General features: G+C 35.1%; 1 protein-coding gene across 9 annotated transcripts in view; it reads left to right on the plus strand.

Annotated features, from left to right (window-relative positions):
- Positions 1 to 17,292, plus strand: part of VPS13C (vacuolar protein sorting 13 homolog C) — a 382,862-nt gene that overhangs the window by 143,888 nt on the left and 221,682 nt on the right. For all 9 annotated transcript variants that reach the window (XR_009209815.1, XR_004251863.2, XR_004251861.2 and 6 more), the window contains 2 exons: positions 640 to 766; positions 11,722 to 11,957. Coding sequence is in view for 5 of the 9 variants with exons in the window: in XM_032175861.2 (XP_032031752.1) it covers positions 640 to 766; positions 11,722 to 11,957 (363 nt within the window). In the remaining 4 variants the exon portion in view is untranslated. The remainder of the gene's footprint in view (positions 1 to 639; positions 767 to 11,721; positions 11,958 to 17,292) is intronic.

A 17,292-nucleotide genomic window follows, 5' to 3' on the forward strand; every position in this document is an offset into this window, starting at 1 on the left:
TTATTCTGCTTGTTTACAGACCATACTTTGTGTAGTAACAGTGTGAACATAACTTTTTTGTTGCTCTGACCCATAATATATCTTAAGTATTGTATTTGATTAAAAAGCTTAGCTGGTCACAGTAGTGCATACCTATAATCACAGCTACTTGAGAGGCTTGGGTAGGAGCATCTCATGAGCCCAGGAGTTTGAGGCTGTAGTGCAATATGATCTTGCCTGTGAGTGAACACTGCATTCCAGCCTGGGAAACAGAGGACCCTGTCTCTAAAAAATATGTTTAAATTTAAGCACTGAATAGAAGTTCTTCTGCTACTAAAGATATTTACTCTTCACAGCCATTTCTACAGGTGGACTCTGATCTGGCAATCTGTTTACCCTAATGAATTCCATTGATATGATTCCACTTGGATCAATTCCGAGTGCATTGAAGCTTCAGAAAGGGCAATATTCTGTTTCCCCAAGCTTGAAAACCATTAGTTTATTAGATATTTTAGAGTACTTGTTTTTAGGTAGAGTTGTGTTTTATTAACCAAAGCAATTTCGTAGGACTTTTGTGCTAATCCCGTCCTCAGTAAACTACAGGTTTGGGTTTCTTATCTCCAAGATATTCTGATTTTCTCTCTGTTCATTGTCTTTTAGTGGGTCACCAGAAGAAATGGTCTTGCTGCCAAGACAGGCTCGACTTTTTGCCTGGGAAGATCCTACTGGTACCAGAAAACTTACATGGACATACGCAGCAAATGTTGGGGAACATGATCTGTTAAAGGTATCATTTGGTGTGAATGAGTGCTATATGAGTTACCTGACAGTGAAGGAAGTAGAGAAGCTATCTTTACTGACTCCTTGTCCTAACTGAACTAAAAGTGAATCGGAAGTATTTCCAGAATAAGTAGCTTTTGGACTTTAGATGGCAAATACTGTAGTTCAAACCAGTATATTGCCTTAGATCAATCAAAGTAATTTATTTACAATTTAAAAAATAGACCTGCTTTATCTTGCCTATGTAAAGCACCTTTTTAATTAATTTACCTGTTTTAAAAGGAAGGAATTGTAAGACTAAGTTAAAAACAATTTTATTTTGAACATACCTATGCCACTTTTGGCTATGAGTTTTTAAAGCTTGTTTTCCTAAGTACAGCTATGTATTTTGTTAATTATTGAAGTCTGACAGTATGCAAATTATCGCATGTAAGAAATTTAGTGAAATAGTTATTGAAACAATATTTAGGTAGCTGAGTTGATTAAATATGTTATTTTTTAGACTCTTAGCCTCTGAAAGGGCCCAAAGGATTCATATACCAGCCTTCCATCTGGTATAGGAATTGCTCCTGCATTAGTAATGTATCATCCAGTTTCTGTATGAATATATTCCATGATGAAAGAGTTTAAATAGAGTCATTGTCCATTGTTCACTGTCCGATAATGCCAGCTGTTAAAAGGCTTTCTTGACTTTTGCTTTAAAATAGTAATTGGCCAGTAGTTACTGAATTATCCTCATTTCTTCTCTCCTCACATTTGATACTACTCAGCAACTGTAGCTCCCAGTAAGTAGCATATAGATACTAGAGAGAAGGTAGCAATGACATTCTGGAGGAGGATATAAAGGTCTGTGTATAGAAGCAGATCCGGGAAGAATTCTGTTAACAGCATGGTCAGGGATTTCAGTTTTTAATGTTTCTCTTCTATTTGGTGTTAGAGAATGAGGCAGTAGGAAGAGAGGGGGATTCCACCTCAGTCAGCAGATAGTCTGCCACGTACTGAGAGCTGAGTTATAAGCAAGGAAATTGTTCATGTCCTTGTCCACTCAGTTGATCAGAGAAGGGAGTTCTGCTTAGGCCCAAGTGGACATGACAGGGGAGTTCAGAGAAAATCATACATTGTTGGCAAACACTAGGTTTACCCAGATCTTTCCTCATTTAAGTATGATAAACAGAAAAAACCCCAACATGGGCTTTATGAAAAAAATACTTCATTAGAAAAAGGTAGCATTATCCTATTGATTCAGAAGGTAGTCATACCTCTGAAAAATTTTTTACTACAGGACCAGAAGAAGCATTTCAAAATGTATGCCTGGCATCCTCAACTAAGTTATAAAGACATGACAACTATGAAATAAGAGAAAGCAAGGTGAAATAAAAGATAAAGACAGCAAAATAAAGTGTAAGGGGAGAGGGGAAACTGTATTCTATGCATACTATATATTTATGTCCCATTTAATCCTGAATTTTATTAGAGAAATGACAAAGATTATATCTTTTTTAAAAAGCTATCAATTGGTAGAACTCAAATCAGTGAGAAAGGAATTTCAAAACAATGAGAAAATGAAAATAAGTAAAACTTTGCTGTTATAGTAAAAGAAAGAAACCTAAGAAAGTATATAATAAATGACAGATACATTTTATTGAGGACATATCATATATTAATGCTTTTTATATATTATCACTAATTCTTATGATAGGAACTTTGAACTGCTAGTTGGAATTCAAAATCAGATCTGTCTGACTTCAAAGTCCGTGAACTTTTTCTACTAGACCATGCTTCCCATCAGTTATGTCAGTAAATGAAAATGGTTTAAATTCTATTAAAAGATAAAAACATTCAGATTAAATTAAAAAATAAGATTTAACTGTAAGTTGTTTACAAGAGTTCTGTTTCAGCCAAGCTAACAGAGAATTATAACCATGAAGATAGATGGTAAAGATTTAACAAGCAAATGGAAGCAAAAAGAAAGTAAAATTGTTGATTTTAATTTCTTTTTAAAAATTCATACATAATAGTTGTACATTTTGCGGGGTACATGTGATATTTTGATACATACATAAAATGTGCAACAATCAAATTGGAGTAATTGGCGTCTCTATCACCTGAAACATTTCTCTTTATGTTGGGAACATTCCAAATCTTCTAGCTATTTTGAGCTATAGAATACATTATTGTTAACTGTAGTAACCCTACTATACTAGCTAACACAAGATCTTACTCCTTCTGACTATATTTTTGTACCCATTAACCAACTTCTCTTGTTCCCTCCCATCCCCTTCTCATCCTTTGGTAACCAACATCTACTCTCTATAAAATATACTTTTTTTTTTTTTTAGCTCCCACATATGAGTGAGAACATGTGTTATTTGTCTTTCTGTACCTGACTGGCTTCACTTAACATAACGACCTCCAGTCCTATCCATATTGCTGCAAATGACAGGATTTCAGTCATTTTTATTACTGAATAATATTCCATTCTGTATATGTAGCACGTTTTCTTTATCTATTCACCTGTTGATGGACATTTACGTTGGTTCCACATCTTAGCTATTGTGAATAGTGTTGCAATAAATATGGGACTGCAGGTACCCCTTCAATATTCTGATTTCCTTTCATTCGGATATATACCAAGCAGTGGAATTGCGGATTATAGTTCTATTTTTAGTTTTTTGAGGAAACTCCATACTGTTTTCCATGTAGCTCTACTACTTTACATTCCCATCAACACTGTACAAGTGTTTCCCTATCTCCACTTCCATGCCAGCATCTCTCTTTTTTTTTTTTTTTAATTAAAGCCTCTAACTGGGGTGAGATAATCTCATTGTGGTTTTGACTTGCATTTCCCTGGTGTTTAGTGATGTTGAACATTTCTTCATATACATGTTTGCCATTGTGTATCTTCTTTTGAGATATGCCTATTCAGATCTTTTGCCCGTTTTTAAATCAGATTTTTTTTTTAAGGAGTTCAAAACACTCCACCAAGCTTGTGGAGTGTTTTGAGTTCCTTATATTTTCTGGTTATTAATCTCTTATTAGACAGATAGTTTGCAAATAATTTCTCTCTTTCGGTATGTTGTCTCTACTTTGTTTCCTTTGCTGTGCAGCCTTTTAGCTTAATGTAATCCTATATGTTTGTTTTCACTTGTGTTGATTGTGCTTTTGAGGTCTTATCCAGAAAGTCTTTGCCTAGACCAATGTCCCAAAGCATTTCCCCAATGTTTTCTTTAAATAGTTCTATGGTATCAGGTCGTAGATTTAAGTCTTTAATCCATTTCTGTTTCATTTTTGCATATGGCAAGAGGTAGGGGTCTAGTTTAATTCTCCTGCATCATATGGTTATCCAGTTTTCCCAGCACCATTTATTGAAGACACTGTCTTTTTCCAGTATATTCTCTTGCCGCCTTTGTTGAAGATGAGTTGGCTGTAAATGCATGCATTTATTTCCGGGTTCTCTATTTTGTTCCATTGGTCTGTTTTTATGCCACTGCCACGATGTTTTGGTTACCATAACTTTGGTATATTTTGAAGTCAGTTAGTGTGATGTGTTCAGCTTTATTCTTTTTGCTCAGGATTACTTTGGCTATTCAGGTTCCATATGAATTTTAGGTTTTCTCTGTTTATGTGAAGAATATCATCGGTATTTTGATAGGGATTGCATTGCTCTTGTAGATCGCTTTGGGTAGTAGAGACATTTTAACAATATTAAATTCTTATAAACCATGAATAAGGGATATCTTTCTATTTTTTGGTGTCCTATTTCATTTTTTTCATTAGTGTTTCATAGCTTTATACATTTTGGTCAAATCTTATTCCTAGGTATTTTATATATTTTTTGTAGCTATTGTAAATGGTATTGCTTTCTTGATTTCTTTTTTAGTTTGTTTGTTGTTGGCATGAAGCTATGCAATTGATTTTTTTTTTTTTGGAGACAGGGTCTCACTCTGTCACCTGGGCTGGAGTGCAGTGGTGTGATCATGATTCACTCCAGCCTCAACCTCCCAGGCTCAAGTAATTCTCCCTTCAGTCTCTCAAATATCAGGGACTACATTTGTGTACCACCAAGCCCAGCTTTTTTTTTTTTTTCTTGTAGAGATGGAGTTTCGCCATGTTGCCCAGGCTGGTCTCAAATTCCTGAGGTCAAGCGATTCACCTGCCTTGGCCTCTGAAAGTGCTAGGATTGCAGGCATGAGCCACTGTGCCCAGCCATTTGATTTTAATATATTGATTTTGTATCCTGCAGCTTTACCAAATTTATCCGTTTTAACAGGTTTTTTCTTTTTTTTTAATGTGTGTGGAGTCTTTAGGTTTTTCTAAATGTAATATCATGTTGTTTGTGAACAAGGATAATTTGACTTTTTTTTTTTTTTTTTTTTTTTTTCAAATTTGGATGCCCTTTTTTTCTTTCTCTTGCCTGAGGGCTTTGACTAGGACTTCACTATGTGAAATAAAAGTGGTGAAAGTGGGCATCTTTGTCTTTTCTAGATCTTGGAGGAAAGGCTTTCAAATTTTCCCTCTTCAGTATGATGTTAGCTGTGGGTTTGTTATATATAGCCTTTATCATTTTGAGATATGTTCCTTCTGTACCTAGTTTGTTGAGAGCTTTTTTCATAAAGCAATATCAAATTTTGTCAAATGCTTTTTTAGCATCTGTTGAAATGATCATGTGGTTTTTGTCCTTGATTCTATTAATGTCATGTGTCATGTTAATTTGCTTATGTTGAACCATCCTTGCATCCCTGGGATGAATCTCACTTGATCATAGTAATGGATATTTTTTAAGTGTTACTGCATTCAGTTTGCTGGTATTTTGTTGAGGATTGTAGTTGTTGTTGTATCTTTGTCTAGTTTTAGTAATAGGTTAATGCTGGCCTTTGTAAAATGAGTTTAGAAGTATTCCCCGCTCTGCAGTGTTTTTTTTTTTTGAAGAATTTGAGTAGAATGGTTATTAGTTCATTTTTTAAGTGTTTGGTAGAATTCAGCAGTGAAGCCATCAGGTCCTTGGCTTTTCTTTGAGGGAAGACCTTTTTATTATTGCTTTGATCTTGTTACTTGTTATTGGTCTGCTCAGGCTTTGTGTTTCTTTTAAAATAATTTTTAAAAATTGACACATAATTGTACATACTTATGATATTGTGTTATATCTGTAATATATAGTGATTAGATCAGGATAGTTAACATATTCATATCTCAAATATTTATCATTTCTTTGTGTTAGGAACATTCAATATCCTTTTTCTAGCTGTATGAAACTATATAATAATATTGTTAACTGTAGTCATCCTACAATGCTATGGAACACTAGAACTGATTCCTCCTATCTTGCTGTAATTTTGTATCTCCTTTAAGAAATCTTTCCCTATACCCCCTTCTCCCTATCCTTCCCAGCCTCTAGTATCTGCTGTTCTAATTTTTACTTCTATGAGACCAACTGTTTTTTAGCTACCACATATGAGTGAGAATGTGCAGTGTTTAACTTTCTGTTCCTGGCTTATTTCACTTAACATGATGTCTTCCAATTAGGTGTTCTGTTTCTTCAGGGTTCATTATTAGTAGACTGTATGTGTCCATAAATTTATCTCTGTCTTCTCTGTTTTCCAGTTTGTTGGCAGATAGTTGTTCAAAATAGTCTCTAATGATCCTTTTGTATTTCCTTGGTATCAATTGTTATGTTTCCTTATTCATGTTTGATTTTATTTATTTGAGGTCTTCTCTTTTTTTGTAGTCTAGCTAAAAGTTTGTCCATTTTATTTTTTCAAAAAACTTTTTGTGTCATTGATCTTTTGTATTTTTTTGTCTCAATTTTATTTATTTCTGCTCTGATCTTTATTATTTTTTCCTTCTACTAATTTTGGTTTTGGTTTATTCTTGCTTTTCTAGATTCTTAAGGTATGTTGTTAGGTTGTTTATTTGAAATGTGTCTACTTTTTTGATATAGGCATTTATTGCTGTAAACTTCCCTCTTAGTGCTGCTTTTGCTGTATCCTATAGTTTTTGATATATTGTATTTCCATTTTCATTTGCTTTAAGAAAATTTTATATTTCCTTCTTAATTTCTTCATTCACTTATTGTTCAGGAACATATTTAATTTCTATGTGTTTTGATATAAACTTTACAGATTCTTGTTGTTATTGCTTTCTAGTTTTATTCCATTGTGGACAGAAAATATACTTGATATAATTTCAAATTTTTTGAATTTTTTGAGACTTGTTTTGTGGCCTACTATATGGTGCATGTGCTGATGAGAAGAATGTGTATTCTGCAGCAGTTGGATGAAATGTTCTGTACATGTTTGTTAGGTCCATTTGGTCTAAAGTGTAGTTTAACTCCAGTTTCTTTCTTGATTTTCTGTCTGGATGATCTATTACTGAGAGTGGGAGTGTTGAAGTCCCCTATTAATATTGTATTCCAGTCTATCTCTTCCTTTAGATCTGTTATTATTTTCTTTATATATTTGGCTGCTCTGGTGTTGGGTACATATATTTACAACTGTTATATCCTCTTGCTGAATTGACCTCTTTATCATTATATAGTGACTTTGTCTCTTTTTATAATCTTAGCCTTGAAATCTATTTTATTTGATGTGACTAAGTGTAGCTGCTCCTACTCTTTTTTTTTTTTCTTGGTTTCCATTTGTGTGGAATATCTTTTTCTATCCCTCCACTTTCACCCTATGTGTGCCTTTATAGTTGAAATGTGTTTCTGGTAGACAACATATAGTTGGGCCCTATTTTTTAATTTACCCAGCCACTCCATTTCTATTAATTGAAGAATTTAGTCTATTTACATTCATTATTATTATTGATAAGTAAGGACTTACTACTGCCATTTTGTTACAGGATTTCTGGGGTTTTTTTGTTTTTTGCTTTTTGTTTTGAGACGGAGTCTTGCTCTGTCACCCTGGCTGGAGTGCAGTGGTGCGATCTCGGCTCACTGCAACCTCCACCTCCTTGGTTCAAGCAATTCCCCTGCCTCAGCCTCCCTAGTAGCTGGGATTACAGACACATGCCACCACGCCTGGCTAATTTTTTTGTATTTTTAGTAGAGATGGGGTTTCACCATGTTGGCCAGACTGATCTCAAACTCTTGACCTCAGACAATCCACCCACCTCGGCCTCCCAAAGTGCTAGGATTACAAGCATGAGCCACTGCACCCAGCCTTTCTGGTTCTTTTATAATGCCCCTCTTTCTTTCTTCTTTTCTTACTGTCTTCCTTAGTGCTTAGGTGGTTTTTCTCTGACAGTATGTTTTTAGTTCATTGCTTTGCATTTTTAGTATATTTATTATAGGATTTTGCTTTGTGGTTACCATGAGGCTTACAAAAAACGTCTTATAGACACAATACATTATTTAAAACAAATGACAACTTAACTTTGATCAGAAAGGAAAGCAAGGAAACCAAAAAGGAAAAACTAAAAAATGCTACACTTTTAAGTCCATCCTCCATACATCTTGGCATTCTGTTGTCTCAATTTATATCTTTTTTATATTGCCTATTAAGAGGTTGCTGTTATTACTATTATTTTTGATAGATTTGTCTATACTAGATATATGAGTGAATTATACACCACAATTATGGTGTTAGATTATTCTGAATCTGTCTGTGTACTTAGTTTTACCAGTGAGTTATATGCCTCGAAATTTTTTTTCATTTTAACATCGTTTTCTTTCATATTGAAGAACTCCTTTTATCATTTTTAGTAAGATGGGTCTAGAGTTAATGAATTCCTTCAGTTTCTGTTTATCTGATAAAAACTTTATCTCTCTGTCATGTTTGAAACAAAGCTTTGTTGGATACAATATTCTTGGTTGGCAGGCTTTTTCTTCCCCTTCAACACTTTGAATATGTTGTCCCACTTTCTCCTGCAGGGCATGGTTTCCTGAGAAGTCAATTGCCAGACAAATTGCAGCTTCTTTATATGTGATTTGCTTCTTTTCTTTTGCCAATTTTAGGGTCCTCTCTTTGTCACAGGCCTTTGAGAGTTTGATTATTATATGCCTTAGGGTAGTCTTATTTGGATTGAATCTGTTTGGTGATCTGTGACCTTTACCTGTGTATTTCTATCTTTCTCCAATAGGGAAAGTATTTTCTTGTTAATTCTTTAATTAACTTTCTACCCCTTGCTCTATCTCACCTCTCTCTTGACCACCAGTGACTCTTAGATTTGCTCTTTTGAGGTTATTCTCTATATTTTGCAGGCATTCTTTGTTCTTTTTTATTCTGTTTTCTCCTCTGTATATTTTCCAATAGCCTGTCTTAGAGCAAAGTGATTCCTTCCTCTACTTGATCCAGTCTGCTGTTGAGAGCCTCTAATACATTTTTCAGTTCAGCAAATTTATTTCATCATTCCAGCATTTCTGTTTAATTTTATTATTTCAGTCTGTTTCAGTTTCACTGATAACTTTCTTAATTGTTTTTCTGTGTTGTCTTGGAAGTTGCTGACTTTCCTAGAATTACTACTTTGAATTCTTGATCTGAGAACTCACACGTGGCTGTCTTGTCAGAGTTTGTCACTGGCACTTTGCTTTGTCTGTTTGGAGAGGCCAAGGTTGCCTGCTTGCTATAGTTTTTTGTGGACACGCGTCTATAGCTTTACATTGAAGGATTATTTATTTATTCCAGTGTTTGTTCTCTGGCTTGTTTTGGTCTTTCTAGAATATGTTTGCTTAGAGGTCCTTTGCCGTTGCCTGTGGGTCCCCTTTATCCTAGATCACTGTCTCCTATTCAGCACTAGATGGTGGTGTAATTGCTGGTTTGCCTCAGTTCTCAGAAACATTTGGCAGTACTGTCTCCAGTGGTGGGGAAGGGGTTGCATCTCAAAGGGGATATCCCAGCTATGTAGGAAGGCTGCCCAGGGTTCCTCCTCAGAATTTATGGACTGTGCCTCCCACAATGTTGTGCTGCTGAACAGCCACTCTGAATAGGCGTTTCCTTTGGCTAAAATAAAGAGCAGAATTTCTTGGGCTGGAGTTTTTAATCCTGCTTCCCTTCTTTGTCTGTAGCCTCCTTTGGGGGATTTTTCTTCCTAAGGCACTTGTGATGCTTCCCATGGGCTGAGCCAGGAGTGGTTTTCCTGCAAGGGAGCCCAAGATGGTGGGGAAGCTGGCTTTCTGCTTTGATCTCACTTTATCCAGTGTAGAAATTGTGAGCCTAAGAGGAATTTCCTGCATGCAGTGCCAGGCAGATTCGGGGAGAGGCATTGTGGGTAGAGAAGTTCATTTCTGTTACCATCTGCATGGAGCTTTTCACTTCTCTGTGGCTCCAGGAATTGTGTCAGCCTCAGGTTCAAGTTCTGGGATATTTCTGGTGATAATCTTGGCACTAGAAGTTTATGTTTGGTTTTCTGTGGTAAAGAGTGAAGACACATTGTTTCTACTCTTTCTTTTTGGAGTTATCACCCTCTGTTGATTTTAATTTCTGACCAATTCAAAGCAAAATTATTAAATAGATAATGATAATATGACACAGAAGGAGTGATAGCCATAAACCTTCATGCAATAAATAGTATTGCATCAACATATAAAACTTAAAATGCTAGAAATTAACTGAAGCACAATTACCTGGGGATATTTTATTGTACTTCACATGAAATAGATGAAAAACAGGAGTCAGATAATATTGGAATAATAACTGTGAAGTAAGATACATAGGGCCGGGCGCGGTGGCTCACGCTTGTAATCCCAGCACTTTGGGAGGCCGAGGCGGGCGGATCACGAGGTCAGGAGATCGAGACCACGGTGAGCCGAGATTGCGCCACTGCACTCCAGCCTGGGCGACAGAGCGAGACTCCGTCTCAAAAAAAAAAAAAAAAAAAAAAAAAAAGATACATAGCACATTTTGTAGTTTACAGATACAGAATTCACCTTCTTAATAGGTATGTTTGAAAATTTGATTTCTTATTAGAGTAAAAAAATTGGGCAGGCTTCTTTGATCATATAATGTACCTTGAAAGTATTAGTAAATTTTGAACATTAATGACACTCAACTATTCTTATAATCTTGATAACTTCAGTTTTTTTTTTTTTTTTCTCCCCTGGAAAGCATGGAATGGAAAGTACATAGTAGGTACTTGTACTGCTCATTGAAATGAACTGTTCTATTTTTATTAAACCCAGAATGAAGTGGAATTTATTACTTTAACCTCTGAAAACACTGACCAAATCAAGCCTCATATTTTTAAGTGCTACATATAACCTTCACCAGTGTGATTTACATAAATATTTCCTATGTTATAGATCATGAAAACATAAAAATAAGCTAGGCTGGTTTTGTCTGAGGTTACATTTCTTTTTCTTTTTCTTTTGTTTTTTTTTTGAGGTGGAGTGTTGCTCTTGTCGCCGAGGCTGGAGTGCGATGATGCTATCTCAGCTCACTGTAACCTCCGCCTCCTGGGTTCAAGCAATTCTCCTGCCTCAGCCTCCTGAGTAGCTGTCATTACAGGTGCCCGCCACCATGCCTGGCTAATTTTTGTATTTTTAGTGGAGACGGGGTTTCACCATGTTGGCCAGGCTGGTCTTGAACTCCTGACCTCTGGTGATCTGCCCGCTTCAGCCTCCAAAAGTGCTGGGATTATAGGCGTGAGACACCACACCTGGCCTAAGGTTACATTTCTAATAAACTTCTGAACCATTCTGTTTTCCGGCTTGGAGACAATCATCTTATCGCATTGGTGCCACCAAAGGATCCTCTTGAATCCTGCTGTGTGCCCTTCAGCACTCACTAGGTAATTCAGACTAAGATATTAAAAAACTATGTACTATTAGTCTTAGTTTTTGAAAATAATTGGTGAGTATATTTTAAAATAGATTATAGCTTAATTTATGTCATTTTGATGGTTAGAATTTTTCAATTTATAGTAGTGCTTCTTAAACTTTTCTAATCTTTCTCAGTTATTATAGTTCAATTTTACATAATAAAAAGTTACTATGTGTGGGTTTAATGAAGTCTTTCTTCTTCCCAGGATGGATGTGGACAGTTTCCATATGATGCAAACATCCAGATACACTGGGTATCATTTCTGGATGGGCGCCAGAGAGTTTTGCTTTTCACTGACGATGTTGCCTTGGTTTCCAAAGCACTGCAGGCAGAAGAAATGGAACAGGCTGATTATGAAATAACCTTGTCTCTCCACAGTCTTGGGCTTTCACTGGTTAACAATGAAAGCAAGCAGGAAGTTTCATATATTGGGATAACCAGGTATGCAAGAAGGAAAATAAGACATCCTAAATCTTTAAAAGGCATTTAAATTCATAGTAGCCAATTTGGGGAAAGTAAAAAGATACCTGGTTTGACTTTGGTATGCTGTATATTTATTCAGTAAAACTTACTGAATAATTCTTTGAACTGTTAGTTGAAAAGCCCGGAGGATAGAAAGATGACTAAGATATTGTCTTTGTCTTCACAATACTCATTGTCAGTTCACGGGGGAAAAAAGTGGTTTGTTTCTTTCCTTGTTGTCTTTATGTGTGTGCGTGTGTGTTTTTAATGAGTTACGAAAATACTGAGAAAAGGAAAGGATGTACAAAGAAGGATGTACATGCGCAATGGAAGTACAGAGGTACAAGTGACTAGTTTGTTGTGTGCAATAGAGGTTGGAGAAACTGTCGTGAGTCAGGGGAAACCAACAGAAACAAATTGTTAAAAAAGGTTCAGAGAGGAGGCTGTATTTGATATGAGTACATAATCTTTAATGGGTGGCCATTTAGAATTTTCTAATATTTATGGGACCAGTTATTTTCTCTAGTTCTATTTATACCTGTATAAGAAAAATATTAGAATATTTAGTTGATTTTAAAAATGACAATTTGGTAAAAGACTTACTCTTTTTTAGAGGCTGGTGGGTAGAATGGTTGACATGATACCAAATATAACCAGGATAGGATCTATCAATAAACACGTTTGGGGAAAGAAAAGCAAATTAAGGAGAAAAGTAAATAGATAATCTATGTAATGAACTTTGCACAACACCTGACAAACTAATGGTTATAAACGGTATCATACATACCATTAATATAATATTAAAATATTTATATGTAGATAGGCAATGCATTCTTTGTTATATATTTCAGTATTATATGGTATTTTTAAACTAAACATGGAAATCATTTTTAGTTATACAGGTCCAATTTTCCCTTTTGTTCTTCGATAAAACTTTTTACTTTAATATTGTATATGCTGTCCTGGTTTGTCAGGTTTACCTTTATTTATAAGAAAATTTAAAAATTTACCTAAAACAACTTCATTACCTTTTTTATGACCTGGTGCACATTCAGTGAAATCTAGATTTTCAAAGGAAAAACACCAGTTACATAATTTTAAAAATCAGACTTTTTTTTGAGCAGCTTTATGTCTAGAGAAAAACTGTAAAATAGTTTTCATGTACCCGCACTCTTGTTTCCCCTATTACTAACATCTTGCAGTCGTGTGGTACGTTTGTTACTATTGATGAGCTAATATTGATACTACATTATTATCTAACTTCATTATTATCTAACTTCTATATGTAACATTAAGTATTACTCTTTGTGTTGTACGTTCTATGAGTTCTGACAAATGCGTAATAACCTGTATTCACCATTACAGTATTATATAAGATAGTTTCACTGCACTAAAAGTCTCTCAGTTTCCTTCTGTTAATCCCTCCATTCGTCTTCTAAACCTTTGGAAACCACTGCTCTTTTTATTGTCTCCAGTTTTTCTTTTTTCAGAATTTCATATAGTTGGAATCAAACAGTATGTAACCTATTCAAATTAACTTCTTTTTTTTTTTTTTTAAGACAGAGTCTCGCTGTCGCCCAGGCTGGAGTGCAGTGGCGCGATCTCGGCTCACTGCAGGCTCCGCCCCGCGGGGTTCACGCCATTCTCCTGCCTCAGCCTCCCGAGTAGCTGGGACTACAGGCGCCCGCCACCTCGCCTGGCTAATTTTTTGTATTTTTAGTAGAGACGGGATTTCACTGTGTTAGCCAGGATGGTCTCGATCTCTTGACCTCATGATCCGCCTGCCTTGGCCTCCCAAAGTGCTGGGATTACAGGCGTAATCCCAGGATTACAGGCCACCGCGCCCAGCCTCAAATTAACTTCTTTCACTTAGCAATATGCTTTTAAGGTTCCTTTGTTTCTTTTCATGGCTTGACAGCTCATTTCTTTTTATTATTGAATAATAGTCCATTGTGTGAATGGACTATTACTCCAGTTTCTTTATCCGTTCAACTATTGAAGGAGATCTTGGTTGCTTCCACGTTTGGCAATTATGAATAAAGCTGTTACAAACATTCATGTGCAAGTTTTTGTGCAGACATATGTTTTCTCTGCTTTGGGGTAAGTGCCAAGGAATGTGATTCCTGGATCATATGATAAAAGTATGTTTAGTTTTGTAAGAAACATCAAATTATCTTACAAGGTGGTTGCATCATTTTGCATTCCCACCAGCAATAAATGAGAGTTCCTGTTGCTCCACATCCTTGCCAAAATTTGGTATTGTCAATGTTTTGGGTTTTAGTTATTTTAATAAGGATATAGTAGTATGTCATTGTTTTACTTTGCAGTTTTCTGATGACACATGATGTTGAGGATCTGTTCATATGCTTATTTGCCATCTATATATCTTCTTTCCTGAGCCACCTGTTCAAATCTTTTGTCCATTTTAAAATTAGGTTATTTTCTTAATGTTGAGTTTTAAGAGTTATTTGTTTATTTTGGATACCAGTCTTTTATCAGACGTGTGTTTTGCAAATACTTTTTCCCAGTCTGTGGCTTATCTTTTTATCCTCTTAACTGTTTTTAACAGCAGAAGTTGTATATTTTACCTCAGACTTATCAATTCTCTTCCTTCATGGATTGTGCTTTTGGTGTTGTATAAAAGAAGTCTTCACTATACCCAAAGCTACCTATATTTCCTCCTGTTATCTTCTAGGCGTTTTATAATTTTGTGTTTTATATTTATCTATTTTTATGTATGTATGTGTTTATTTATTTTTGAGACAGTGTGTCACTCTGTTGCCCAGGCTGGAGTGTAGTGGTGTAATCACTGCTCACTGCAACCTCTGCCAACTAGGCTCAAGCAATCCTCCCACCTCAGCCTCCTGAGTAGCTGGGACTGCAGGCATGCACCACCATGCCAGGCTGATATTTTTTATTTCTTTGTGGAGATGGGATTTCACCATGTTGTCTAGGCTGATCTCAAACTTATATGTAAGTCTAATCCAGTTTGAGTTATTTTTTGTGAAAGATGAAAGCTCTGTGTCTAGATTTGCTTTATTGCATATGGATGTCCAGGTGTTCCAACATAATTTGTTGAAAGACTTTGGTAGTTTCCTCATTTAGATCATGTGCACATTGTATTCAATTTTATTTATACCTAAGTGTTTGTTTCTTTGGTGCTAATGTAAATGGTATTCTGTTTTTATTTTAAATTTTAATTGTTTATTGCTGGCATGTAAGAAAGCAGTTGACTTGTATATTAACCTTATATTTTTGCAATCTTGTTATAATTGCTTATTAGTTACAAGAGTTTTTTTGGTTGATTCTTTGGGATTTTCTGTTTAGACAGTCATGTCAAATGTGAACATTGACACTTTATTTCTTCACTCCCAACTTTATTTTCTTGTCTTATCACATCTTGGACTTTCAGTACTGTGTTGAGGTGGGAATGGTTGAGAGTGGACATACTTGCCTTATTCCTAATCTTGGTGGGAAAGCATCTGGTTTCTCACTATGATGTTAGCTATAAGTTTTTTGTAGGTGCTCTTTATCAAGTTGAGGAAGTTCCCCTTTAAGTTGTCTCAGAGTTTTTATCATGAATAATGTTGGATTTATATTGTCTATAGTAGATATTTTATTCAGTGCCTTCATTGACTGGTATCCTCTAAATACATTTTATAGTTAGGACATTGTTAACACTGTCATTGACTAATAGAAACAAGCTATGTAAAATAAAATATTACAGATTTTAGTATTCTCTAATTCAGGTGCCAACAAAGTTTGGCCTATGAGCCAAATCTAACCCAATGCCTGTTTTGGTACAGCTTTTGATTTAAGAATAGTTTTTTTTACATTTATAAATGGTTGAAAAAAATCAAAAGAAAATAACACATGAAAATTATGAAATTCAGTTTGTTACCCATAAATAATGTTTTGTTGGGACACAGTGATTTCTGTTCTTTTACATGGCTTCTTTGACATTGCTACTCAGCGCACTACAAATCACAGCATGTTTGAGTTAGTGCATATTGTTCTGCAGCATTTTTTATATTACTGATATATATCCATCGTATCAAAACAAGAGAAAAGTGAACTTTGAATGTTCATCTTTTAGGGCGTAATGAAATGTGTATTCTTATTTAAAAAAGCATCATTTTATTATGTTGTGCAATTACAACTCTGCTGAAGTAATACAATATATGTTGACAATATAGTTTCCAAACTAAGCACTTACCATAACATTTTCAAATCACAGGAAAGCAATGGCCAGAAAAATTAGAAAATTTAAGGCAAAATATGTCATCACACAGAATATCTTTACAAACACAAAAAACAATAATGAGGCTGCAAGCAAAGTAAGTTTCTGAGTGACTTATTTGTTAGCAAAGCCAGGAAAGTCTTTTACCAATAGTGAGTTAATCGAATTGTGTCTGATTGCAGCAGCTAAAAAATTGTATCCAGAGAAAATGAACTTAAGGCCATTAGCCTTTCAGTAGGAACAGTTGCTTAAAGAATTGAAGACATTCAGAACAACATCAACAGTCAATTAAAAAAACAAGGCAAATGATATTGAGTGGTTTCCCTTGGCTCTTGATGAGTCAACAGATGTTACTAATACTGCTCAGTTGTATATTTGAGAAGTCAGCGCTGAGTTTGAAGTGACTAAAGGATTAACCTCTATAAATAGTTTGCCTAGGACAACTACAGGTGAGAATATTTTCAAACAAGCTGAAGAAATACTAATTTAATACAACCTGAAGATAGATACAGGTGATTATGGGAAAAATATGTGTGGAACAGAAAAAGACTTAGTTGGACAAATTTATAAAGCTAGTGAAAATGTAAAGCATTTAAAGCCTATTGTATTATTTGTGAGCAGGTACTTAGTGGAAAATGTTGCAATCCACCTTTTGTTATCAAACCATTAGTGTCAAATAGTAAACTTTATTAATTCATGTGGACTTTAACTATCATCAGTTCTGTGAATTTTTGCCACAAATAGAAGCTGAATGTTCTGAGTTGTGTTACCATACGGCAGTTTGATGGGTTGGCAGCAGTAACTTTTTATTGTACTCTGAGTTCTGGGCCAGGATTAAAATTTTTTTGAACAAAAAGAACCACCCTGAATCACTATTATTAAACACCAATCATAGTGGCTTTGGAAATTAATTTTTGTTGCAGAATTGATGATGCAATAATAGTGGCTTTGAAAATTAGTTTTTGTTGCGTAATTGCAGAATTGATGATGTTTTTTAATGAATTTCAAGCTAAAATTAGAAGACAAACAGTGCTTATGTGAAAAATTTATACTACAGTATAGTCAATTTTGAAG

Source organism: Hylobates moloch, unplaced genomic scaffold, assembly GCF_009828535.3.
Source record: "Hylobates moloch isolate HMO894 unplaced genomic scaffold, HMol_V3 SCAFFOLD_14, whole genome shotgun sequence".
Classification (NCBI taxonomy): Eukaryota; Metazoa; Chordata; class Mammalia; order Primates; family Hylobatidae; genus Hylobates; species Hylobates moloch.